Raw genomic sequence first — 27,822 nt, forward strand, 5'->3', positions numbered from 1 at the left:
GTCTGTTGTTCCTGATCTCAGCTTTTAGTTGAGATGAATCTGTGCTGCACTTTATGTACATGCTCAGTAGTGACCAGTGATGAGGAGTCGTAGAGATGAATCTGTAATGCACTTTATGTAAATGCTCAGTAGTGACCAGTGATGAGGAGTTGTAGATGAGATGAATCTGTGCTGCACTTTATGTACATGCTCAGTAGTGACCAGTGATGAGGAGTCGTAGAGATGAATCTGTAATGCACTTTATGTAAATGCTCAGTAGTGACCAGTGATGAGTTGTAGATGAGATAAATCTGTGCTGCACTTTATGTACATGCTCAGTAGTGACCAGTAATGAGGAGTCATAGATGAGATGAATCTGTGCTGTACTTTATGTACATGCTCAGTAGTGACCAGTGATGAGGAGTCGTAGAGATGAATCTGTAATGCACTTTATGTAAATGCTCAGTAGTGACCAGTGATGAGGAGTTGTAGATGAGATGAATCTGTGCTGCACTTTATGTACATGCTCAGTAGTGACCAGTGATGAGGAGTCGTAGATGAGAGGAATCTGTGCTGCACTTTATGTACATGCTCAGTAGTGACCAGTGATGAGGAGTCGTAGATGAGAGGAATCTGTGCTGCACTTTATGTAGATGCTCAGTAGTGACCAGTGATGAGGAGTCCTAGATGAGATGAATCTGTGCTGCACTTTATGTACATGCTCAGTAGTGACCAGTGATGAGGAGTCCTAGATGAGATGAATCTGTGCTGCACTTTATGTAAATGCTCAGTAGTGACCAGTGATGAGGAGTCGTAGTTGAGATGAACCTGTGCTGCACTTTATGCACATGCTCAGTAGTGACCAGTGATGAGGAGTCGGAGGTTTGGCTCACTGATTCCACAGCCCTGCTTTTCACTCGGGCAGATACAACCTCTGTGGACACAGAGTGTATATGATCGGTCTGTTTCCAGTCAGTATACAAATACTATAATAGTATACAAATTCACGCAGACAATTTTTATTTTACACTTTTATTATTTATTTATTTTTTTTTAAAGGGCGTTTTCCTTTTCTTTACAGACAAAGCGTTCAGCATTTTGCCTTTTATACATGTCTTTTTCTAGGTAATAAAAACTGCAAAATCGGCAATATTAAATAGATTGCCACATAAGTAGATTCGATATAGTATAAAAGACTGTACAAAAGAAGCCGAATGGACAAAAGAAAAATATACATCTGTACAAAGTGCGTTGTTCAGTGTGTGATCAGTTTACAAAAAAATTTGCCAAAATACAGGGCCCCATGTCTACGCCCAAATAATATTTACTCTGATGGGAGCATACGAGGACTCATCCTGATGGGAGCATACGAGGATTCACCCTGATCAGATCATACGAGGATTCACCCTGATGGGAGCATACGAGGATTCACCCTGGTCGGAGCATACGAGGACTCACCCTGGTCGGAGCATACAAGGATTCACCCTGATGGGAGCATACGAGGACTCACCCTGATCGGAGCATACGAGGATTCACCCTGATGGGAGCATACGAGGATTCACCCTGATGGGAGAATACGAGGATTCACCCTGATGGGAGAATACGAGGATTCACCCTGATGGGAGCATACGAGGATTCACCCTGATCGGAGCATACGAGGATTCACCCTGATGGGAGCATACGAGGATTCACCCTGATGGGAGCATACGAGGATTCACCTGATGGGAGCATACGAGGATTCACCCTGATGGGAGCATACGAGGATTCACCCTGATCGGATCATACGAGGATTCACCCTGATGGGAGCATACGAGGATTCACCCTGATCGGATCATATGAGGATTCACCCTGATGGGAGCATACGAGGATTCACCCTGATGGGAGCATACGAGGATTCACCCTGATGGGAGCATACGAGGATTCACCCTGATGGGAGCATACGAGGATTCACCCTGATCGGAGCATACGAGGATTCACCCTGATGGGAGCATACGAGGATTCACCCTGATGGGAGCATACGAGGATTCACCCTGATGGGAGCATACGAGGACTCACCCTGATGGGAGCATACAAGGATTCACCCTGATGGGAGCATACGAGGACTCACCCTGATGGGAGCATACAAGGATTCACCCTGATCGGAGCATACGAGGATTCACATTGATCGGAGCATACGAGGACTCACCCTGATCGGAGCATACGAGGATTCACCCTGATCGGATCATACGAGGATTCACCCTGATGGGAGCATACGAGGATTCACCCTGATCGGATCATACGAGGATTCACCCTGATGGGAGCATACGAGGATTCACCCTGATCGGAGCATAAGAGGACTCACACTGATCGGAGCATACGAGGATTCACCCTGATCGGAGCATACGAGGACTCACACTGATCGTAGCATACGAGGTTTCTTTTATGAGAATGCTATGGCCGTAAGATATTGAACAATACCGTAAGTTACTACAGTGAGATCTTATTTCAATTTTTACATCTGTACAAAACTAGATCACATAAATCACATGCAAAATCATATAGAATGATATATAAACCCCATTACCGCTTAAAGGGAACCAGTGGGGACGATTGTACTGATATAACTAATGGTACAGCTGTATAGATCCTAGCACAGCAATAAAAATGACACTTGTCCTGTAGTGATCCAACGTATCAGAGCTGAAAAATCAAGAGTGCACTGACATGCCCCCAATGCACTGCCACACCCCCAATGCACTGCCAGGCTAATTTGCATGCAGCTTCAAAGCTCAGGTTGTCAACAATGGCATATCGGATTTCTACAAGACAGGTATGGTGTTTTATTGTCGCTCTATGAGTATAGTTATAGAGCTAGTGACGAGTTCGCTTTAAAGGGAACCTGCTAGTCGATTCATGATGTCCAAACCGCGGGCAGCATGAATCACAACCTGGCTGCGCGGATGCAGCCGGGTATAATTTTCACTGAAATGCTCCAGGGTTTCAGAGAAAATATAGTTTGTGGCTTTTCCAGGTGATTGACAGATCTCGCTAATGTGTGTACATAGGGAGAGACCTGTCAATCACCTGAAGCTGGGCAGGGAAATGGTGGACTAGTCATGAATCTTCCTAAAGTCCCTGTCCGGATCTTCAAACAAATACATGAAATTGTCCCGCTCAGTTCAGGAGAGCCGACGGCCAGTCCTTGCACCGCATTCTTATCTCAGTCCACTTTATACGGTTGTCTGACTGCGACCTTAAAAGTGAAGTAGACTTTGGCAACACTTTTTTATTTTATGGATCTGCTGCATCTAAAATGAAAAACTAAGTAACTTTACTGCTTGTCTTCATTAAGAATACCATCTTGTGCCTGCGGTCTCTATGCAGAACTAGGTGTAAAGAAAAAAAAAAGTAGCAAATGTGTCCTTATAGGGGAAAAAAAAACATTATTAACTATCGTCATCACTTAATTTTCTGTTTTTGCACTTAAATAGGTAGGAAGGCTCTTTACATATCACAATTTCCTTTGTTACAACATATTGTTTGACAGAAAACGGGTTTAATTATTTCTTTCTTTTAAATTCTATTGCCATTCGGTGCTACTAATTTTTCTTCTGCAGTACCGCTTTTCACCATTCTAGATACAAATACTTCCATAGAGATCCATGCAACAGCGCCCCCAGTTCCACATTTGTTTAAAAAGAAAAATGCTGGAATTAATTACGGTATCTCCCAGAAACGACAGGTGTCTTGTTGTATTAGGTGGCAGGCATGGCTTTATCCTTTAAAATTCTGAATTGAATCCCTACTGATACATCTTCTTAATAACCAGCAATCACTGCATAAAAAAATAGTTCAATAATACTTAAAAGGATATCGACATCTTCAGGACAATTTTTTTAAATTTACATGAATGCATTTTGGGCTAAAAAAAAATAAATGTTTTTTTTTGCAATTGGGTTTCATCATCAATTTAGCACCGTTTTGGCTTTTAAGGCTTTTTTCCCTTCACATTGCTGGATGCAGAATGAGTTAACTGAGAATCATTAGTGAGTTCATTCTGATGGGGAGCTTGTAACTATTTTATCTCTTATTTCCTTTGGTGATTTATAACCACATATTACAAAAGTGAGAGCTGACTGTCCGTGTGGTCATAAATAAGCACATAGGAGCTCAGCAAGTAGTAAATGTTTCCAAATGTGTTGAATTTTCTGTTTCTGGTCGCACGCGATGAAAGATGTAGCCTAAAAAAAACATAAAACCTTTACAAACTCTCCTATCAGAACGAGCTCACTGACAGATTCTCAGTTAACTCATACTACGGCCAGGAAAAAAAGGGCAAAGCAGAAACTACAGGAGGCAAAAGGTGCCGAATTTTCAATGAGCTCCAACAGCAAAAATCATTTTTAGAAAATACATATATTTAAGTATTTAATTGTCCCCTGAATTTGTCTGTATAATTTAAAGGAGATGTCGAGGACTAGGAGATTGAGGACCGACCTATCACATAGGTTATCGATGTGCCAGGGGCAGTGCCAACAGATCCTCCGGTGTAGTGGCCACTCTCAGATACCGCAGCTCAGCTTCCATTGAAGTCAATGGATAAGGAGAGTTCATCAATGTCTCTGTCCTGGACAACTCCCTTTAATAGCCAATGTTTAGCAGAACTTGGCCTTCTCTATTTAAATAAAAAGGGATTAGACGAGAAACAACAAAACACCACTGTTCCTTTACAAAACAGCGCCCCCTCTTGTCTGTAGGTCACATCTGGTATTGCAACTAATCCAGACAGTGTAAGAGCGGCACTGTATTTGGAAGAAAGCAGCCATGTTTTCCTAATCTCACAGTGCTCCTTTACTTACACGGACATATTTTTTCATGGGTAGGAAGACTTGGCATATTTTTTGAAAGTGAAAAAAAAAAAAAAAACTAAAATGAGTAAAAGTAATTTTTGCACAAAATAAAAAATCTATTAACATAAAATTAGATATACACATGAAAATATAAAAACTGGACTCTGCGTTGTGAAAACAGCGTGCTCCATCTTTTGGCGAGAAGACAATGCATTCAGAGCAGGCACCACAGCACGGTGAGCGCTGCCACAACGCCGTTCAGGATTGCCATGGTGTAGCCCATGTGGAAGGAATGACCCGTCATTTTCCTAAAAGAAAAAAAAAAAGAATACAATATTAGACGAGTTTAGCTGGAAAGTACGAGCAGCCGAGACTGAAAAAGTTCAGAAAGACCCACGGTCGGATTATAAAACAGCGGGTGAAAGCAAAGCACTGACGGCTCACTACCTGACCGCTCACCACCTGACTGCTCACCACCTGTCCGCTCACCACCTGACCGCTCACACACTGACTGCTCACACACTGACTGCTCACGCACTGACCGCTCACCACCTGTCCGCTCACACACTGACCGCTCACCACCTGACCGCTCACCACCTGACTGCTCACACACTGACTGCTCACACACTGACTGCTCACCACCTGACTGCTCACACACTGACCGCTCACCACCTGACCGCTCACCACCTGACCGCTCACCACCTGAATGCTCACACACTGACTGCTCACACACTGACTGCTCACGCACTGACCGCTCACCACCTGTCCGCTCACACACTGACCGCTCACCACCTGACTGCTCAAGCACTGACCGCTCACCACCTGTCCACTCATACACTGACCGCTCACCACCTGACTGCTCACCACCTGACTGCTCAAGCACTGACCGCTCACCACCTGTCCACTCACACACTGACCGCTCACCACCTGTCCACTCACACACTGACCGCTCACCACCTGAATGCTCACACACTGACTGCTCACCACCTGACTGCTCACACACTGACCGCTCACCACCTGACGGCTCACCACCTGACCGCTCACCACCTGACCGCTCACCACCTGACCGCTCACCACCTGACCGCTCACCACCTGAATGCTCACACACTGACTGCTCACACACTGACTGCTCACGCACTGACCGCTCACCACCTGTCCGCTCACACACTGACCGCTCACCACCTGACTGCTCAAGCACTGACCGCTCACCACCTGTCCACTCATACACTGACCGCTCACCACCTGACTGCTCACCACCTGACTGCTCAAGCACTGACCGCTCACCACCTGTCCACTCACACACTGACCGCTCACCACCTGTCCACTCACACACTGACCGCTCACCACCTGACTGCTCACACACTGACCGCTCACCACCTGACTGCTCACACACACTGTCCGCTCACCACCTGACTGCTCAAGCACTGACCGCTCACACACTGACTGCTCACCACCTGACCGCTCACCACCTGACCGCTCACACACTGACTGCTCACACACTGACTGCTCACACACTGACTGCTCACACACTGAGCGCTCACCACCTGTCCGCTCACACACTGACGGCTCACCACCTGACCGCTCACCACCTGACTGCTCAAGCACTGACCGCTCACCACCTGTCCACTCACACACTGACCGCTCACCACCTGACTGCTCACCACCTGACTGCTCACACACTGGCCGCTCACCACCTGTCCGCTCACACACTGACCGCTCACCACCTGACTGCTCACACACTGACTGCTCACCACCTGACTGCTCACACACTGACCGCTCACCACCTGTCCGCTCACACACTGACCGCTCACCACCTGTCCACTCACGCACTGACCGCTCACTACCTGACTGCTCACACACTGACCGCTCACCACCTGACTGCTCACACACTGACTGCTCACCACCTGACTGCTCACACACTGACCGCTCACCACCTGTCCGCTCATGCACTGACCGCTCACCACCTGACTGCTCACACACACTGACCGCTCACCACCTGACTGCTCACACACTGACCGCTCACCACCTGTCCGCTCACGCACTGACCGCTCACCACCTAACTGCTCACACACTGACCGCTCACCACCTGACTGCTCAAGCACTGACCGCTCACAACCTGTCCGCTCACGGACTGACCGCTCACGCACTTACCGATCACCACCTGTCCGCTCACGGACTGACCGCTCACGCACTGACCGCTCACCACCTGACTGCTCAAGCACTGACCACTCACGGACTGACCACTCATGCACTGACCGCTCACAGACTGACCACTCATGCACTGACCGCTCACGCACTGACCGCTCACGCCCTTACCGCTCATGCACTGACCGCTCACGGACTGACTGCTCACGCCCTTACCGCTCATGCACTGACCGCTCACGGACTGACTGCTCACGCACTGACCGCTCACGCACCGCCCTCCGGTAATAGGAGGGAAATAGGAAATACAAAGAAAGAACTGAGGTTCTGTTCACACTGAGTTTTTCTTAATGGATTTGCTCCAAAATCCTGTTCAAAAACCACTTTAAAAAAATCTTGGAAAACTCTCCCTACTTTCTGTATCTCTATCCAAATGAGGAGTTGAATAAATAAAAATACATTAATTTAGAAAAAAAAAAAAAAATCGCCAAAAAAGGGCTGCATAAAAAAATACATCACAAAAAAGTCTTCCAAAACTGAACCAGGAAAAACTAACTCTTTTCAGAAGTAGTTTCTACAAGATTAAAATACTACAAGTTTAACACCTGAAATTTCTGTGTGTGAACATAGCCTTACTGTTGAAACCCATTTGGAAAAAAAAAAAAAAGCCTTGAAAATTTTATGTTTTACTTTATTGTTAACTTGCTTATAAAATGCAAAGTAAAGCAACTTTCTAAATAGCCTCCATTAGTAATGTTGTACTACATTGTGGTTACATAGAGTCTGGAAGTCCTTTTATCTAGCTGGCAAATATTACAAAGTCATCAGTTCTGACTGCTCTCTGTGCTCTCTTCTCCATGTTTCTTCTCTCGGTGTTAGAGATAGCAGCAAAGTGGGAGGCATTGTACACAGATCTGAACCGGACAGGGAAGAAAGCATGTACGATCATAGAGAGGGCAGAGAAAACAGGCTGCAGATAAGTAATCAAGTACATGAAGAAGAAATGATCAGAGTTTCATATGAATTTCTCAGATGAGGTGAAGATGGAAACAAAAAACTCTCCCTCTTCTCCATTGTGATTTAGTCCTCGGGCAGACTTGGACATGTGCACGACCCTATAGATTAATATTGGTCTGAGTGCGATCCGATGTTTTGCCGGATTGCACTTGGACCAAAAAGACAGACCTTACATGATGATACGTGAAAGCAAGGCACCAACACGCTGTACACAGATCACACGTCCAGCCTATATTACAGTGAGGGTCACTCCCAAAAGAGAAAAATCTGAAACTTAAATCATGTGGCAAACAGCATAATCATAAAGACACAAAGTCTTTTTCTGATGACACATTCCCTTTAAACAGAACAGCATCTTTTTAATCCTAGGCTTGGTGGGAATGCCATAGGTCATTATGTGACAGAATGAATTAGCGATAGACCATCATTATATAAGATGGGAATAACCCTTTAGGGGATCCTTGTGAACTGCCTCATTTATCGGTGTAGCCTACTTGTGTTACATGTCAGCTTCTCATCTGATATCAACTAAAAAAAATAACAATTAAATTCAGATAGTAAATGTTGTGTGTAATTATGTGCAAAGGAAGAAACGAAAACATCGCACAGGCCAAACAATGAAAGAACGGCCCCTGACTTTTTGCTAAGTAGCGGGCACTGCGGGGGGAGATTTTAATCGCTTCTCAATGAAACTGGAAAATAAATTAGCAAAAAAAATGACGGTGCGGCTCACAGTGTGCACAAGCGCTCGCTGCAGTATAACATTTGATATATTGCCCAGAGAGCTGCAGGTTTGGTTTTACATTTAATCGACCTCCCAGCAGTCAAACTTTATGCTGTGTCCAGACTGCGGCCACCAACGGCTCCTATGTAATAAGGATGGCGGTGCATACAAGCAGCAGCTCCGGCTGTAGGAGGTTAAAATAACAGAAAATCAAGTGTAAAGGATGGTGGGGATCTATTGAGAGCTTACAATCCTCTTGAAAAAGTGCAGTTGTAACAGAACACCTGTGTGCAGTACAGCTCGCAGCAGCAGGGGGTCAAGCCTCCAAAGGCTGTGAGTGACAGATCTCACACCTTGAGTCAGCTCTGAGGAGATCTAAAGGCTTGCTTGCCATGTGGATACCATGCCGTCTAAACTGCTTTGTTGAGTCAGCTATGGTTCCATAAGGAGTTATGGATATACTATATGTACTAGCCGTACATCGTGTACATTTACGAGATCCCCAGAACATGGTGAACGCCCACCTGGGTCTCAACCCATTCTAGTAGTCATGGGTAAGGCAATACATAGAACAGCCAGTAAAAAACAGATAGCAAAGCTGTGTTTTTGGCCCGGCCGCATGCGATGGCGCCAAAACAGCCTCCCTAGAACCGTCAATTACAGAGTTAAGACTCATCTTAGGTTTTGGAGATTTTAGCTGCCAGAGGCACGGGGAGGGGATTTAGGTTCATACCAGAGGGCAGGAGGGGAGTGAACAAAATGGGTTAAATACTCATGTAAAGCGTGGCCTATTGATTTTTCCCTACGGATGTCATTTAGGGAGATGTCAAGGAACAGAGGGGACCACAAGCCTCCCATGTGGCAGGCCCTCCCCCGAAAGCCAGACCTTTCATCTACTGGTTACTGACCCATATATTCTGCTTATATCTTTTGTCCTTATAATACCGTTAATGGACATGCTTATATCTAACGAGGCACTGGTGGCAGTCCTACCGGGCTGGCAGCGCTGTGTTTCACTGGTGCTAGAGAAAGGGGACTCTCAGCCGGTCAGGGTTGAAAGTGAGTGTTGTGCCACGTTAGTGACTGCGTGGGCCACATTCTCTCACTCCCCGTGCCTCCCTGGGCCCATGTGGACAGGGTGCGTCTGTACAAAACTGTGCCAAGCTGACCTTATGTTTCCCCAGTGGGTGTGGAATGTCACGTTGATGAAAGTACGTGTTCCACCTGACGTAATAGTGACGACAGGTGGGGTCCGGGTTCATCACATGTGGTGGCAGCGTGGGATTCTGCGGGATTTCCCCGGTGTCATCCTTCACATTAAGCTATTATTCACTTTTATTTCCTCCTAAAAACTAAATCCCAAGTTATAAAACAAAGCCCTGCAGTGAAATGACCAACATGGGTAAACCGCGGAAAACAAATGAACAAATACATAAAGTCACAATTCTAGAGTATATTCTCTTAGAACTCAGCTGTTTCTCAGTTTTTACTTGAGAAAATATACAAGTTGTCACTACACGGTCGCCATCAGCACTGACGTGACAATGTCACAGACGGACATCCATTGCTATAGGGAATTATTATGCCCACTTGTCACATTATTTCATACATTTACAGGAGGAATAGCAGAGGCGCAGTCTCCTGACTGTACCTAAGTGGCGGACATTACAAAAAAAAAAAATCAGACAGACTGGATTGTAACATGCCCAATCTTTCGTTAAAACTTCCCATAAATAAAAGCTCATGATGTACAGAGTTTTGACGTGATACTTATGTCCATTTCTACATGTATATATTGGTCGGAACTAAATAAACCATAAATCTCCATGAAGTAAACATCCCAAAGTTAACAAATGTCCTGATCAGGTGCAGGGGGGTGGTTCCATTTATTAAAAGTATCACTGCTTCAGTAAAGAATATATAAATAACTCCCTAAATATGACAAGACATATAAATACTGGAGCAAGCAGATAAAGGAGTGATAACACGAAGAAAAGTTTCTTGGTGTCCCTGGAGTTTGTGTAAGGCAACAGACAACAGTAACAAATTATTTTCCATGAAAGGGTGATAACGTGAAAAAAAGCTCCTGGAGGCTGAAAGTAGGAGGAGTTTACAGGAACCGAGACTGATAACAAGAAGAAAAGTTCTTGTATATCTTCTCCTTCCTTCACTACGGGGGGGAGAACAGATTGTGATACTTCTTTCTGCCACTGCTTGCCTGATTCCATTTGAATAAGATACCTTGCTCTTTAATCTTATATAACCTACATTATCCTTACTTTGCTCTTGATCCGAGATCCCTAGGCAGAGTCGCTGCTCATTTCGGCTTCTAGTCTTATAAGAGTCTACACTGTCCTTGGAGCCTGTCCTGGAATGAAGCGTCGGACTATGAGATGCTGAATTGAGGGATTTTTACTGTAGCTGTAAGTGATCACTATATGAAAACTGTAAATGCTGAGGACTTTATATATTTACAGGTGCAGTAAGTTCACTTGTAGCAATAGTAAAGGGTCAAAACTAAAGATGAGCAAAAAGATTGGCACTACCCTTACTGGCGTCCACTTTGGTATTCCATGGCTGCCGGATGTGGGGGGTCCAGCAAGCACTTAAGTGTTGGCATCCTGGACGGCTCTTATGTAAACTGTACCCCCATGACGTTGCTGGAGGCCTACTTATTACTTTGTATTGCTTCCCCGGTTAAACGTCCACTTCGGTAATCCACGGCAGCCAGACCGGGAAAATGCCAACTTCCTTTTCCAGCACTTGAATGCTGGCATCCTGGGGATCTCGAGATTACCAGGCTCCCCTGTGACGCTTAGTATCTCGGCCTCAAGCAAAATTATGGGGGCTAGTAGTCACTAAGCCTCTGGAAACGTACCAATGTCACGGGGCCCTAGTACTCGCAAGAGTTGCCCAGGATGCCAGGATTTGAGTGCCAGCGTAGGAAGTTTGCACTGCCCTGTTACGGATGCCGCATAGTCCCAGACGTTACACCAGGGTAGGACGAATCTTTTTTTTCTCATTACTAGTCCAAACCTCAGACATGCGATCGATCTCCTCTGTCCATGATGCAAACTCACTGGTTCTGTTCTCCAAAATATGAATAAATAAAGAACATCTATCAAAAGACAGAATGGCGGAGCATGGGAATCATGAATTTCATGGTAGAAAACATCCAGAATCACTAACGGCTCACAAAGGATCTGCTTATCCAAGAACACCATCTACTGACCGCTTTTTAGATGCAACGCTTTGAGCTGATGTTTCGGATTCATTTTCAAGTATTGAGTCTCTCTGAATATTAATTGTCCCTCTTCTATAAAGTCATTATACACTAATAAGGCATAAAGACAGGGGTCACCCAGAAGGGACCACCTCATCACGTCCAGTGAAAAGAGGGACAACCCTTTGAGGGTGGCCTCACACACACAATATATTTCACCCCCAAAAATCTGCTGGTTTTTTTAACCTTTTTTTTCTTCCTTTTCAAAAAAAAAAGCAAACAAAACAAAACTTTTTTTTAACCAGTATAAGAATGTGCTGTTTTCCTCAAAATTCATGGTTAGGAACATTTTCATACATACAGTGTTAAGATCTCTAAGTTATTTTCTTTCTTTAATTAGTGATCACTTGAGAAGGAAGCAGGAACGCTTCTTGTATTGTACACCCACATCGCTCGTTCAGTGCTGTGTATGCAGAGAATAGGAAGGCAGAGACGTTAATAAACCAACTCTGCCTTTGCGGTGGGGAATCTGGCTTTGTCTCAGATCTTGCAACTGCGCGATCTCCCTGCTGTTGCTTACTCACAGCACTTTTTTGAAGTCAGAAAAAAAAAAATCTAAATTACATTTTTTTTTTTAAAAAAGGCTATGTCCATCTTTGCACCCATTTTATTGCATTTCTGAAGGTTTACTCATGGAGCAAACTTTACAAATAGTCTTTGTTAAATATCTCCTACAGTTTTGTGGCTACAGCATCTATGCAAAAGTATGTGTCTCTATAGTTACAGGCTACAAACAAACCCCTGTGTAGTCTGATCGTGTAGTTATAAGTCCGATCTGTCCTTTGCACCTTGCTAAAATACATTTCAGGATAGCAATAAGCAGGGGAAAGATGCATTGAAGCAATATAAAATAATAATTAATATATTAAAAAAATTATTGCACAGTTTTTATCTGCTTGAACTTTTCTATATCTTAGAGAAGTCGTGTCTCCTTCATAAGTGAAAAGTGTGGCACAATTGGCTCTAAGTTGTCAAACTGCAGAAAACCCTATTGGAGAAAAAATAATAATCTACCGTATATACTCGAGCATAAGCCGACCCGAGTATAAGCCGACCCCCCTAATTTTGCCACAAAAAACTGGGAAAACTTATTGACTCGAGTATAAGCCTAGGGTGGAAAATGCAGCAGCTACCGGTGAATTTCAAAAATAAAAATAGATGCTCCATACCATTCATTATTGCCCCATAGATGCTCCATATAAAGCTGTGCCATATATAATGCTCCATACCATTGATTATTGCCCCATATATTATCCATATATAGCTGTGCCATATAGAATGCTCTGCACCGTTCATTATGGCCCCATAGATGCTCCATATAAAGCTGTGCCCCATATACAATGCTCTGCACCGTTCATTATGGCCCTATAGATGCTCCATATAAAGCTGTGCCATATATGCTCTGCACCGTTCAGTTTGGCCCCATAGATGCTCATTATAAAGCTGTGCCCTATATGCTCTGCACCGTTCAGTTTGGCCCCATAGATGCTCATTATAAAGCTGTGCCCTATACGCTCTGCACCGTTCAGTTTGGCCCCATAGATGCTCATTATAAAGCTGTGCCCTATATGCTCTGCACCGTTCAGTTTGGCCCCATAGATGCTCATTATAAAGCTGTGCCCTATATGCTCTGCACCGTTCAGTTTGGCCCCATAGATGCTCATTATAAAGCTGTGCCATATATAACGCTGCTGCAATAAAAAAAACAAAACACATACTCACCTTTCTTGCTTGCAGCTCCCCAGCGTCCCGTCCCGGCGTCTCTCCGCACTGACTGATCAGGCAGAGGGGGGCGCGCACACTATATGCGTCATCGCGCCCTCTGACCTGAACAGTCAGTACAGAGAGACGCCGGGAAGATGGAGCGGCGCCTGGTGTGTGGATCGTGGACAGGTAAATATGCAATACTTACCTGCTCCCGGCGTCCCGCTCCTTCCCCCGGACAGCTGGTCTCCGGGTGCCGCAGCCTCTTCCTCTATCAGCGGTCACCGGCACCGCTGATTAGAGAAATGAATATGCGGCTCCGCCCCTATGGGAGTGGAGTCCATATTCATAAGTTTAATGAGCGGTCCCACGTGACCACTGTACAGGGGAAGAGCTGCGGCACCCGAAGACAGTGTGACGGGCAGGGGGAGCGTCAGGATCGCCGGGACTAGGTAAGTATGCCTCAGCGCCCTCTCCCCCTCACCCGCCGACCCTGCCACAGACCGTGACTCGAGTATAAGCCGAGAGGGGCACTTTCAGCCCAAAAATTTGGGCTGAAAATCTCGGCTTATACTCGAGTATATACGGTACATCATTTATTAAGTAATTTGCTATTTACTGAGACCTACCTGAATCGCGCCGGTGATAGAGGAGTAGGTGGAAACATTCCTGGCTCAAATGAGTCAAAGTACGTCACGGTCCAAGAAAAACTACAGCAAGACAAGCCGGCAAGAACAGACAGGACTAGGAGACTCCAAAATCCTAAAAAAATAAGTGATGAATCAATCATACCGTATATGATGAGCAGCAGGAAGCAGCGAGGCGCCACCATTATTACCACCACTGACTATGCAACAGATTGTGGCTGTGGTTACAGAACATATGGTACATTAAGGGACGGACCCATACATTCACCATTGCAACTTTCACAGCTTCTCCAGACCCCTTGAAGTCAACAAAGGTTTTGCAATCTATAGTGAAATATCCGCACCAGATCAATTCTGCAAAAAAATCTGTAGGTAAAATCCTCATCAAATGGTGAGGGATTTTAAGAAAATCAAAATACACTATATTAAAGGGGTTATTTAACAATGAAAATATTTTTTGTTGGCATAAACTGATTTAAAAAAAAAATCAATGGAGGCATACTCACTCTTAAGCTCCCCTGTGGATCCAGCACAGACTGCACCATAGACGGTGTCTGCCACATTCGGAAGTCACAGCACCACTGCAGCTTGTGATCGGCTGCAGCAGTCAGGTGACTAATCATCCAAGGACACGCAGTGCTGTAATTTCTGGACAAGGCAGACACAGCTTCCCGAGACATTGTGAGAGCTCCGGGGCAGCCGGTGCTGGATCTGAGGGGGTGCTGAAGGGTGAGTATGATCATCTCTTGATCATTTTTAATTAAAAAATTATTATTTTTTTTTTCAGTTGGATAACCCCCTTAAGGGTACGTGCACACGTTAGGAATTTGCTGCAGACATCTCATCACCGCCACTGCAGTTTTCCAACACTGTTGGAAGCCATGACTTCACGTTCATCATTCACCGCACTGCTGTAGCCAATCACTGTCCTCATATGCTGTACTTACAAAGTGATTGGCTGCAGTGGTCCAGTGAATGATAGTCAGGATGTGATCAGTGCTGAACTGGTGGGCACCAGAGGAGAGGTGGTACTAAATACAGCAGTGAAGGGGGATCACTGATTGTTATTTAGTCATTTTAGAACATTCTTTACATAAGGGACGACTTTCTAAAAACCCAGAAAAAAAACCCTATGAAATCCTGCACAGAATGTGGGTAAAACTTGCCAGAAACTGTACATTGCTGAGGATTTTATCAGCACAAATCCACAGCTAAAATCTGCAGCCAATCTGTCCTATGTGGTCTTATCACTATAAATATATCAGGTTCCCCAACAACAGATACAAGTAGTGAGCGGCGAGGCAGAAATTGTCCCAATTTAATGGGAGAGGGGAAATTAGGTTTTTATGTTACTGGGGCTATTGTTCTATGATGGAACTCCACAGATACATTGTTCTTACCAAGAAGACTAGCTTTTACTCCATCCTCATTTACTTTTCCAGTCTGCATATCTACGGAAGAAGAGGGAGACATGACAGATAAAACGATCCAAAAATCACATGCAACCACTTTATCTTCCTTAGGCGTGTACAACCGGAACTGGTGAAGTTTTAAGCATAGGTTACTACTGAGAGGAGAAAATGGCTGCTAGCTGTGCCAACTGGAGAAGTAGAGGCCCAATTTTTACTGCTAAAGATATAGGTGGGCTCTTCTGGGTATTACCAAGGAGGTTTTGATTTGGCCACTGAGCAAGTCACGTCTAAAGGGCTTGTCCAGGTTTAGGGCCTCAAGTCTGCAGTCAATCTATGTGACTGCATGTTTGTGAATACTGTGCACACGGTCAGGATTCTCTGGTGATCATGTGGCCGCATGTATGTAATTTGCAAATAACTTGTTTAACGAACTCAATTCACTTGTATTGAGCGAAGCCGCTAAAGTCTATTTGGCATCTGACTGCATTTTGCAAATCGGTCGCTGTAGACGCCATAGAATCTTAACAGCACACATACTTCTCACTGTGAAGATTCACAAGTCTGCAGTCACGTAAAGTGACTGCAGACTTGAGCCCCAATCTGGATAACCCCTTTAAGGCCAGGCCTTCAAAACTGCATAACACCTTGTAAAACTTAAGGCTCATTCACTTGTCATCCATGGCAGTTAAGGACCACTGATCGGCAATGAACAAGCCAACTGGCGGCTGTCTTATGGCCTGTACAATCCCGTGTGCACAAAATGATAGTTAACACGATCTTTCTGTGCACCTAAGAAATCACTGGTTTTTGCAGAACTTTTCACTTTTAACCCTGCTGTGGAACCATGGGGTCATATAGACCCCAGCGCTGAATAAATTGAAAGATTTCTAAAGCTAGTCAATCTCAGACATTGACCTTCTATTTATTTTCAAGTAACATATTTCTGCTTATGTTGATGATTTTTTTTTTCAATTTTGTTTCAAAGTTATTTTTAATTTTCAGTGTTTGGGACTCCTGACCCCATAGTACCTTTATTATCTGATTTTATATATATATATATATATATATATATATATATATATATATATATATATATATATATATATATATATATATATATATTATATATATATATATTATATTTTCTGTTTATTCACAGGTTTTGTAATATAATTGTAAATAAACAATGGCTGGTTCCAAGTGACACCAGCATTGTTACAGGACAGCGCAGACGGTGCTACAGTATGTTTGTCCTCGATCGAAGGGCAAAAAAGATGAGATTTGTTTGCAATGACTGCAAGAAGTTCATTTGTGAAGAACATGGTACTATGATGTGCAGTGAATGCAAGGGCTAAATATATTGCCAGATCCTTCGTTGTCATTATGTTTTTACTAAAATCCACACAGTTGCGGCTATTGTGCATTTTTTTTTATTGAATGTGAATACTTTTAGTTATTAGTAAAGCATTTTGGTATAAATTTCAGTTTGTGTTTGATGACAAATAAATCACTTCAAAGTTACGTTTGATTTCATAACTGTGTTCTGAAATGATGACAGAATAAAACTTGATTATTCTGAACAGCCAGCATGTTCATTTTAATGAAATATGATGATTTTGAGCCTGGGGTCATTTAGACCCCATGGTACCAAAGCAGTGATTTTTTTCATGGTTCTACAGCAGGGTTAAACAAGACGATATGCTGCCAAGAACATCGATTTTAATACTGGCATGGAGCATGCAATCTCCAGACAAACAAGCGTTTTGCTTACTTGTTGGGTGAGTCGGGGAACAGGCATTGTAGGAATGCTCATTCCCAATTTTCAGCTAGTCACATGGGCATTAAGCTGCATAGATTGACCCTGCTGCTGTGTGCACGTCTCTGTACACACTAGTATCGAGGCTTCTATGTATAATGAAAGCCATGATGTTGTGACATGATAAGATGGAGTCAAAACGTGACCAAGAGACCCTAAAGACTTACAAAGGGTTGTCAAAGTTTACAACTTTTTTTTTTTTTTGCAATTAAAACCACATGCAGTTTTGTATCTTCATAGCCGGATATAGTTAGATAGTGCTTATAAAACAATCCCTTTTGCAATGTACTGCGTGTTAAAATTTGCAGCCATTTTTGACATATTAACTTTTCTTTTGTTTTCAGCTGGTTGCCTGGGAGACCGACCACCACTGCTGCCTAGCTTTGTAAGCGCTGCAATGACCCTTGCCAGGATTGAGCTGTAACAAGCACTCCAGCAATCCTGCTCAAATTCAAAGCAGTGCTTGCAAGCTCAACGGAAAAGGACCTGTAAGCGCTGTGCATGTTCTGCTGTGTACCATCGGTGGTCGGTCTCCAAGGCAACCAGCTGTAAACAACAAAGTGTTAATATTGCAAGAAAGGCTGAAAATGTTAATAAGCCATAAATTGCTTGTATTTACCGTAATAAATGCCAATACTGTAACGTAGAGGCGGGAGATATAAATCTTTCACAGCTCTGGATGACACATATCTATGCGGATTACCTTGCACCACAATGTATAAAACGACAAAGAGGAGCGCGAGGATGCTGACGATCACAAGGCAGCAAACCATGGACAGCAGTCTGGCCGGCCATCTCTTGCCCCTTTTAGAGGTCACCACTTGTGTCTTCACCGTCCCGTTTTGTCCGGGCTGCTCACTTTCACCATACAAGTTCTCATCGAGGCTGTTTGTTTTGGTGGCAGAAGCCTCAAATAAGTCACTTTCCAAGTTTCTCACCACCAATTCTTCCTGTGAGCTTCCCTGCTCGACGTGGCTTTGAGACGTGGCCGACGCAGACACAACAGAGCGACGGCCGCTCCGTAACCTCCTGGCATTGGTGACGTAAGAGGCATCCATCCAGGATCCTAGAAATACAGAAGATCTGTCACTATCGCAAGAAAACCCGGCCATCTGTACATCCCACAGAGGACACAGGCTACCTGAGGCATCAAGGAGGAGGCATCTAGGAGGAGATGTATTACCATGTATATGTAGCACACGTGGAAAAAAAACCATCTTAGGTCGAATTCAGATGTCCATGAAACACAGTCCGAGCACGGGCCGCCATGCCCGGACCGGCAGTCCCCTGAGTAAAACTCAATCGCCTCCTGTCTGCCAGTAAGCCTGTTAGTTCAGGTCAGGAGTCCCGGGCCCAGGCGGAAATTTCATTCCGCGCACAGACTATGCGATTCGGATGTGGAGCGACGCCATTGGACACCGGCTAGAAAAACTGGAGGAACAAAAAAAATGCAATAGGGTGTTATCCGGATATTAATTAGGGAAAATGTGGACAATCATGCTCCCCTGGTCAGGATGTGTGCTCACAACTACGGATGAGCGGACCCGTGGAAGTTCAGGTTCGTTGCATTAGACCGAACCTTAGTCCAAAGTTTGGTTCGGGACCAGAACTCGACCCGAACCCCATAGAAATCAATGGGGAACCAAACTTTGGAGCTGGAAAACCTCTCTCTCCTCCCCGAATTGAAAAACAGTCTACAAAGAGAAGTCTGTGTTCAAAGTTCAGAACCGGACTCTTGCGTGTCTGGCACAAACCCCAAACTTTACACTTCAGGTTCACTCATCTCTACTCACAACCAGTGACAAAACTTAGGCTGCTGCAGACCCACGGGGTCTTAGGAACGTGAAACGACTGGAATCAAATGGGTTAAAACTGTGCTGCCGAGGGAAGGAGGATGAGGAGGAGGCAGGAATCCAAGCATGCGGATTATTAGTCAACGTGAAGTGTCATCGGGATCGCTGCGGTTTGTCCTGGAAGTCTGGAACTTCGAATCGCGTTGACCACTAAACCGCGAGCTTGAATTCCTGCCTCCTCCTTATCCTCCTTCCCTCGGCAGCATTTTTTTTTTAACATATTTGATTCCAGTTTTGGGTTCCACTTAAGAAAATAGGTCCTACATGGCGGACGTCGGATGGTTACCATGCCAACGGCACCTCTCTCCGCACCGGATGTCATATCGGTCAGAGGAGTATCGCCTGAACAAGTCCCCCGATAACAGAACCCTGTCAGACTCATCATACGCCGATGGGATCCTAAAAAAAAAACCCACAGAACTGATTGGTTGCTATGGTTACGGAATGTCTTGAAGGCGCCAATATACTCTTACAACAGACTGGTAGGGCTCGTGCACACTTTGCGGTTTTTGCTGCGGATCCGCAGCGGATTTGACGCTGCGGATCCGCAGCAGTTTTCCATGCGGGGTACAGTACAATGTTACCCTATGGAAAACAAAAACCGCTGTGCCCACGATGCGGAAAATTCATTGCGGAACCGCTGCGGAAAAAAAGAAGGAGCATGTCACTTCTTCCTGCGGATTCCGCAGCGGTTTTCAACATGCACCAATAGGAAAGTGCTGTTGAAAACCCGCAGAGGAATCCGCAGAAGAAACGGCAGGAAAATCCGCAGTGAAAACCGCTGCGGTTTTGCACTGCGGAATTTCCAAATCCGCAGCGGAAAAATCCGCAGAAGAATCCGCAAAGTGTGCACATATCCGTAGAGTGAAAAGAAGTGAAATAAGAAAACCCTGAGACAAATGGGTGGAGGACGCTGACACAAAGGGGCGGAGGACGCTGACACAAAGGGGCGGAGGACGCTGTGCACAAGAGCTCGCACTCTTACTGACTACGCATTTCACCTTCTGGCTCTAAATCAATAATTATTTTTTTATTTTAATGTATATGTGTTGTAGGAAACATTTTCTCTCAGCAAACCCCACAGACTAATGTAAATTTATTGCAATTTTTCTGTAATCCAAGATTTATTATTGTCGTATCCCTCCGCTGGGTAAGAACTTATTTACCAAACCCAACTACTGCGCATGCGCGGACGGTGACCAGTCTGCCATCGAATCCTTCCGCCTGTCAGCCGCGGAGTGAGCGGGAGAGTGTCATGTATCGCACCTACTGGAGCGAGCTGTTCCCGGCGGCTATCAGTGTAAATATCAGTTACGCCGTACAGTATGGTTGTGTTTCCGCTATGAAAAGTTTCTAGTTCCAGGCAGCATTCCGAGCTCGTACAGCCGCCTCTCTCTGCGTCTGACGCTGAGCTCCGTGCAGGCCGCCATTAGTGACGAGGTCGCGTCCTAGCGGAAGGGACTGTTTACCGCTTTGTTACCGATACCTTATAACTTGCTCCCAGGCAGCAGCGCAGTAAACGCTCATACAAAACCCCGCTCTGAAGCCAGGCTGTGTACACCTTGTGTGACGTACGGCTATCGTCCAATCAGCGAGCGCTTCTTAGCCAAGAGCTGAGCAAGAGGCGCTCTGATTGGCTAAGAATGTCACTTGCCCTCACCGCCTCTCCACTCTCTAGGCTGACGTGATTACGTCATCGTACGTTTGTCCATTGGCTGGAACCAATCCGATTCGCGCTTGCTGAGAGGCGGCAGGGGCCGGAGAGGAGGCATCATGGTGAGTGCAGGCTGTGTGTGTGTTACTGGGAGGTGGCGGGCTTCGGTTCCCTGCTCGCATTCCCCCCCTTCATTGTGCATTGCAGGGAGCTGTGGGCAAATTTGTGGCTTTGACCGTGTTATAGGCAAGAAGCCAGTGCTGTGGTACTAAAAGTCCCAGCAGTGTCTAGGTAATGTGTTGTTGCCCACTGTATGGGGTGTGATGAGACTCAGAGGACTGGTCAGAGCTGAGGATTTGCTACAGTGGAGGGAGATACAGCAGTGCTGTGCTGCTACAGTGTGTCACCCTAGAGCAGTGTGCAGATTGGATGCGTTTATTCATGTGTTAGGTCTGTATGAGAAGTCAGGAATGTTTCCTTTCACTGCCAGCAAGCAGAGGTCCTGACTGATGCTCTACTGGATGGATCCGTTTTGGAAAATGCAGAATTTTCCATTATAAACAGTAACTTCTGTCAGATAATAGACCTGTAAGCTGCACAGTGCATGGCTGCAAGCGACGGCCCCATAGAATGTGAATGGCGCTGCGTGCTCGACCTCGAGGGTCCTGGTGGCCAGGCCCCAGGGATATAGCACTTAGTATGAATAAAACAATATGTATGGAGGCTGAATACAGTTCACCTTCCAGAGGTTTCTAATAGTCCTTAGGAAGTCAAATATTGGTTATGCGCCCAAACCCTTGGTAAAGGCAGCGTGTGGTGTACAGAGTGTAGGAGGACAACCCAGACTTGCTTCCAGGTCAGTATGAATGAAAAAGTCCAAGGACGCTACACTCCAGCACCTGGAAAATTAGGTTTAAAATACTCTGGGATCAAAAACCTACTGTGAAAAGAACAAAAAGGTAAAAAGAAGAAATATGGATCCATAATCTTACGCAGTTCAGGTTTGCAACGCATAAGATTATGTATCCATATTTCTTCTTTTTACCTTTTTGTTCTTTTCACAGTAGGTTTTTAATTTCAGAATATATATTATTATTTATTATAGCGCCATTTATTCCATGGCGCTTTACATGTGAGGAGGAGTATACATAATAAAGACAGGTACAATAATCTTGAACAATACAAGTCATAACTGGTACAGGAGGAGTGAGGACCCTGCCCGCGAAGGCTCACAATCTACAAGGGATGGGTGAGGATAGAGCTCTATCTATCTATCTATCTATCTATCTCATGTTAGCCAGTAGATAGAATATTTGGAATTGAGAGTCCTGAGTGGTTGATACCACTGTCCTCAGTTAGCCATTGAAAGGTATCAACCACTGAGGACTCTCAATTCCAAAAATAATTTCAGAGTAAAACTTTTATGTTGTGAACCTTTTTCCAGGTGCTGGATCTGAGTCCACTTAATATGAATACTAAAGAGGGGTTACCCCTTGCTCCCACACCAGGGTCTTGGTCTTTGCTAGCCCCTCGCTCGACACCAGGGTCTTGGTCTTCGCTATTGTTGCATCAATGGCCCCTTGTCATTTTTCCCAGCATGTGTCCTATTCTAATAGGATCTGCTGACACCTGGCTGGCGATACGTAACGTAATAACCGTACATAACACATCTCAGTACGTCGACTGTCTACTTAGGATATTGCTGTGTCTTACATGAGAAAAATCACAAAGGTCTTGTAAAAAAAAATAAATAAGCAAGTTTATGTACTTGTTATATATTTTCTCCACACCCAAGGACGGAATCCTTTTTAACGGGACTGTCTGCAAAAGATGATTGTTCAGACCAAGCACAGGTGCTCGGTACATCATGGGGGAGCCAATCATTTAAGTGCACCTTCTTGTTTTTTATCTATTTCCCCCCTTCTCTAGATCTATGAAGCCAGAGCTGTCAAAGAGCGGGCGACTGAGGGAAAACAAGGAAGTGGGAAGGTGCACTTAAATGTTTGTCACGCCTTTGTGCACTGATCGCTCTTTACTTGATTTCAGCAGTCATTCTTTGCTGACAGTCCCTTTACATTTTTTTTTACAATTTGTTTAGGTTAAAGGTGGCGGATGCTGTTTATCAATTCTGGCTAGCAACATTACTCTGCAGCTGGTCCAAACTATCAGTCAAGCAGAAGATAAGACAGCCTCATCTAAATGGGTTGTCCAGTCAGAGGATTGCAATGCCATATCTGTGAAATAGGCCATCAATATCAGTTTACTGGGGGGTCCTACACTCTTCAACCCCACCGATGAATTGTTTGCTCTGGAGTCCACTGGATGTAAATGGAACAGAGCTGCAGAGCGAAGCTCCATTCATTGTGGTGCTGTAGAACAGCTCAAAAAGGAGGGTCATCAATATCCCCTGACCAGACAATTAGTGTAAGCTTTAGAAAACCTCAAAGAATCTAATACATGAGTTACGCGGTATCTCCATGTACACTGATGGGGATCGTAAAAGATAGAGATATGTGCCCCAATAATTCAAGACCTATAAAAATGTATACATGTGATTTGAGACAACAGAACATACAAAGCAAGAAATGGTAAATGCATGTAAAATCAATAAAAATTCTGTATAGGCAGGATGGTATATGCCGTCAAAAATATACACAGTATAGAAAATCTGCAGTGCAGCCTCAGACAGTAACTAAACATCTTGAAAATACTGACTATGTACAAATTACTAAAGTGTATAGATGTTAGAGGGATGGACAGATGGGTGCAAAATATTGTGCTGTAAGAATATAGGAATCTCTGCCAGTAATAAATGTGTCCCAAGATACCAAAACCATCTTGAATGAAGGCAAGACACTGCCCAGACAACTATTCCACAGATATCCTGTAGAAAGCTGGATAGATTTCTCAGAAGCCCCAACAAATGGGTATTGCCTGTCAGCACAAATTAGGCCGCACTGAAAATGAATAGGCTGCACTATTAGACTAAGAAGTCAAATTTCCCCTTCTAGTGGTATTATGATACTGGCAAGAATTCACCGTAGTCCTCAATGAGACATCCGTATGTAAACACATATATGGAATAATTGGTACAAGTGGCATCCGTGTGGATCAGTTTTTTACCATCAGTCTTCCGTGTTTTTCACAAATGGTTAAAGAAAAGAATTACAAAGCTTCTTCTATACTTTGCAGAGTTAAACATGTACCGCAGACAGATGCCGTCCGTGTGCTGTGTGTGTTATTCACATTTCCATGGACTAGTATTGGCTCTTGTCACACATGCTGTCAGAAAAAAATGAACTTTGAATAGCAGCATAGGTTATAATGGGTACATGTTGTATTTGCGAAAGAAACGGATGCGACACATAGGTGCAAACGGACGTCTTGATGAGGCCTCGGGGTCAGTGATTCTTTCCTTCAGTCTTGAAGTAACTTGATCAGGTCGTGATTGGATGATATTGCACACAGTAACACGTGACAGTCGTGTTGCGGTATACAGGTCCTGAAACGTGACATTGAGGATTGTTTTCCTAATTTGGTGATCAAGAAAATTCACAAATAAAAAGCGACCATAAAGGCGTTGTCCACAACATTTAGTTTAGTAATTGTCCCATGATGGTCCTAATAGTGTAAACATACTTGCCTACCGGACTCGTGTCTCTACTCTTTGCTGATGACTGTGTCCCTTCCAGTCTCCCCAATTTATTTTTCTGGTTGAGGGATGCATCAAGCCACATCTGCAGTGGTGATGTCCTGTCTGAGCTGTAGGGGTATGTGCCCACGGTCAGGAATCAGGAGCGTTTTGAACGCAGCACATGTCCACTGTGTCCAAAGCTCTGTCGGCTTTTAAACGCAGGTGATTCCGCATGTGTTCATTGAACCGTGTGGAATCACCGCGTCAAATACATTGTACGGGTGAAATTTATCTTGCGGAGACTCGCATTTGGCATGCTTCAGTCGGAAAAGGCGTGCCGCATGTCTGTCTCCGACGGTGATCCGCAGGCGTCCATACACTGCCGTTGTGATTACTTCTAATACATACGTCAGGTGGCTAAAGTGTCTAGAAATATCAAAATGGTGAATTTTTAAGTATTAAATGCCAATATTAACCCATATGCTCCTCTTTTAGGCATCAGGCGATGGTACCAATGGACCAAGTCAGCCTGGTCTGTATCCAGACGGTGCTCGCATGATGAGGGGGCAGTATGTACGTAACGTTATATTTTACTTGTGTGATTTCCTGGTAAAGAATATTACTGTTTTAAATTCTCCGTATTATAGTTATACGCTGCTTTATAACAAGACTGATTATTATCTGTCGCACTCTGCAGTGGACAGGCCATGCCGCCTTGTGTCCTCAGATCATTACTGATGTATCCTATATACTTTGCAGATTTCGCATTGATTTAGCGTTATAACAGTTTCGCTCAGTTTTGCGTTGAATGGTGCGAGTGGCGCTGGTGATGTCACATTACAACCTTGTAAATGGAGCTGCCAGTCTGAACCTGCATTTAATGTATGCATGTTTTTCTATATTTATCAGATGAACCCTGTTGCCCATTACTCCGCTGTGGGACTGGGGGGCCTACCTCCAAGGCCAGGGTTGGCCCCACCAGGCATGATTCCACCTTTGATGGGACCAATGGGCGCTCATCAGATGGGTCAGGTAGGTTACATAGTAAGTAAATCAGAAAACAAAACGAACAAAGTAATAAAATATCGCCACCGAGGAAAAAAAACAAAACACAGAGGTAAGCACTTGATTATCTTTCTTCTTGCACAGATGACTCCTATGATTCCTCCTCTCATGTCTGGCATGATGATGACTACGCACGTAGCGCCTGGCACGTTACCAGCAGGCATGCAGGTCAGCGTCTAGAGGATTATCGGGCTGTTTTGTTTCCCTTCCTTGAGTTTATTTGCATTAAATTTGTTTTTTTTTCTGTTTTTGGTCTTGATAGCCTGGCGTAAACAGCATGGATCCCACACTAGGTAAGGGTCAATTTTATATACAACTTTCTAGAACAGGTGTGGGTCCTGGTGACCCCCGTGCTGATCTGATCATATGGACAGCAATGTTTTATTTAGCCATACATATTTAGGAGGACATGACAGTCATTCATTTGCAGTATGCAGATGTGTGAGGTCCCACCAGATGGTAACAGCTCAAACCCCTATCCTTTTATTACACGTGGATCCCTAACTGGGTCTGTGGACAGTGTAGTCGGCTGTTATCTACAATGGCTGTTATCTACAATAAGATATTGTGTTAGGACATTTTGGGAGTGCGGTTTACTTGATTCTTCTTTGTGTATAATATGTATCTCATTTTGTTTCCAGCTCAGCCGACAATTTCACCTGTAAGTATCCTGCATTTCATAATCTGGAAGATGGAGATATGCATGTAGGTTTCTTTAAAAAAAAACACAAAAGTGCTCATCCTTTGTCTTCCCAGGCGCCGCATCCTGTAATTTCAGCACCACCGTCAATTACAACTAATAGCACCTCTAATGATGAACCAGCCAAACCAGTAATTTGTTTCATTTATTGCATTTGTACAGTGTTGGCTTTGCTTTAATTTGGTCCTTAATGCAATTTTTTTTTCCTTTTTACAGAAATCTATGTGGACTGAGCATAAATCACCAGATGGTAGGATATATTATTATAACATTGAAACCAAGCAGTCCACATGGGAAAAGCCAGATGAAATGAAAACCACAGTGGAGGTATGATGCGAAGGGACTTAATAAATAAAAAAAAATTATATATATATATATATATATATATATATATATATATATATATATATATATATATATATATATATATATATATATATTTCAAAATCGGAACAGCATCTTATATTACCAAACTGTAGTGCAGCGTCTTCCCAACCACTGTTGAAATGGTCTTTGGTAATAGATGAAAAAAAGAAAGACAGCACAAAAAAACTAGAAAAAAAGGGCTTTAATGCCTGAACGGCGTGGCGACGTTTTGGATATCTTTATCCTTTTTCAAGCCTTGAAAAAGGATAAGATATCCGAAACGTCGCCACGCTGTTCAGGCATTAAAGCCCTTTTTTTTTCTAGTTTTTTTGTGCTGTCTTTCTTTTTTTTTATATATATATATATATATATATATATATATATATATATATATATATATATATATATATATATATATATATATATATATATATATATATATATTAGATTTAAATCTTGAAACTATAAAAATGGGATTGGTTATAACAGATAAACATTCATTCATAGGACTCCTAACACATGCAGCTCCTTATGTATCTAATATTACGCAATATATCATTTTTACCTGTTAATATAATTTGCATAAAGATCCTATTCTGAAGTCAGATTATGATTGTACAGAGACAATTGGCGCAGTATAGCTGTTTAGGGTTTCCCACAGAAGTATAGGTGCAGGAAATTTTGCGCACATTTGTTGGAATCATCCACATGTAAGGGTATGTTCACACTGTGCGGTGACATTGCCAAAGTGCAATTCTGCAATTGTTTTCTGATGTGTTTTTATTTACCATGTTCGCTATATGGTAAAGCTGACCTTGCAATATGATTCCCCCGGGTCAGTACGAATGCCCAGAAAGAAAACCTGTACAGTTGTTTTTGTTTGTTTGTTTTTTCAGTGGTGAAAAATGTTTTTGCTTTTGTTGCCATTTTTATTTGTTGGATATGGGGCTATATGAGTGCTTCTGTTTTTATTGATACTATTCTTTTGGGTAGATGC

General features: G+C 43.8%; 2 protein-coding genes across 8 annotated transcripts in view; one reads left to right on the top strand and one right to left on the bottom strand.

Moving 5' to 3' along the window:
• Nucleotides 1-1,034: 1,034 nt before the first annotated feature.
• Nucleotides 1,035-21,002, bottom strand: ARL6IP6 (ARF like GTPase 6 interacting protein 6). 2 transcript variants are annotated; one of them, XM_077272945.1, is made up of 5 exons: nucleotides 20,893-21,002; nucleotides 18,257-18,619; nucleotides 15,726-15,776; nucleotides 14,308-14,440; nucleotides 1,035-5,116 (listed from the first exon to the last, which is right to left on the bottom strand). In XM_077272945.1, exons 2-5 carry the CDS (start codon nucleotides 18,609-18,611, stop codon nucleotides 5,023-5,025), a joined length of 633 nt encoding a protein of 210 aa, XP_077129060.1. In that variant the 5' UTR covers nucleotides 18,612-18,619; nucleotides 20,893-21,002; the 3' UTR covers nucleotides 1,035-5,022. The 2 variants fall into 2 exon arrangements, with proteins under 2 accessions (XP_077129060.1, XP_077129061.1); XM_077272946.1 differs by lacking the exon at nucleotides 20,893-21,002 and adding an exon at nucleotides 20,673-20,776 and having other exon boundaries at nucleotides 1,041-5,116.
• The window catches only part of PRPF40A (pre-mRNA processing factor 40A), a 43,737-nt gene continuing 36,481 nt past the window's right edge, over nucleotides 20,567-27,822 (top strand). The window contains exons 1-8 of one of the 6 annotated variants that reach the window (XM_077272944.1): nucleotides 20,567-20,706; nucleotides 25,190-25,267; nucleotides 25,604-25,738; nucleotides 25,844-25,927; nucleotides 26,022-26,052; nucleotides 26,401-26,420; nucleotides 26,516-26,590; nucleotides 26,676-26,786. In XM_077272944.1, the coding sequence (XP_077129059.1) occupies nucleotides 20,662-20,706; nucleotides 25,190-25,267; nucleotides 25,604-25,738; nucleotides 25,844-25,927; nucleotides 26,022-26,052; nucleotides 26,401-26,420; nucleotides 26,516-26,590; nucleotides 26,676-26,786 (579 nt within the window). In that variant the 5' untranslated portion in view covers nucleotides 20,567-20,661. Of the gene's footprint in view, nucleotides 20,707-20,931; nucleotides 21,183-21,206; nucleotides 21,917-25,189; nucleotides 25,268-25,603; nucleotides 25,739-25,843; nucleotides 25,928-26,021; nucleotides 26,053-26,400; nucleotides 26,421-26,515; nucleotides 26,591-26,675; nucleotides 26,787-27,822 lie in introns of those variants that run through there. The other 5 variants (XM_077272938.1, XM_077272941.1, XM_077272940.1 and 2 more) reach the window with 5 other exon arrangements.

Source organism: Ranitomeya variabilis, chromosome 7 (genome assembly GCF_051348905.1).
Source record: "Ranitomeya variabilis isolate aRanVar5 chromosome 7, aRanVar5.hap1, whole genome shotgun sequence".
Lineage (NCBI taxonomy): Eukaryota > Metazoa > Chordata > Amphibia > Anura > Dendrobatidae > Ranitomeya > Ranitomeya variabilis.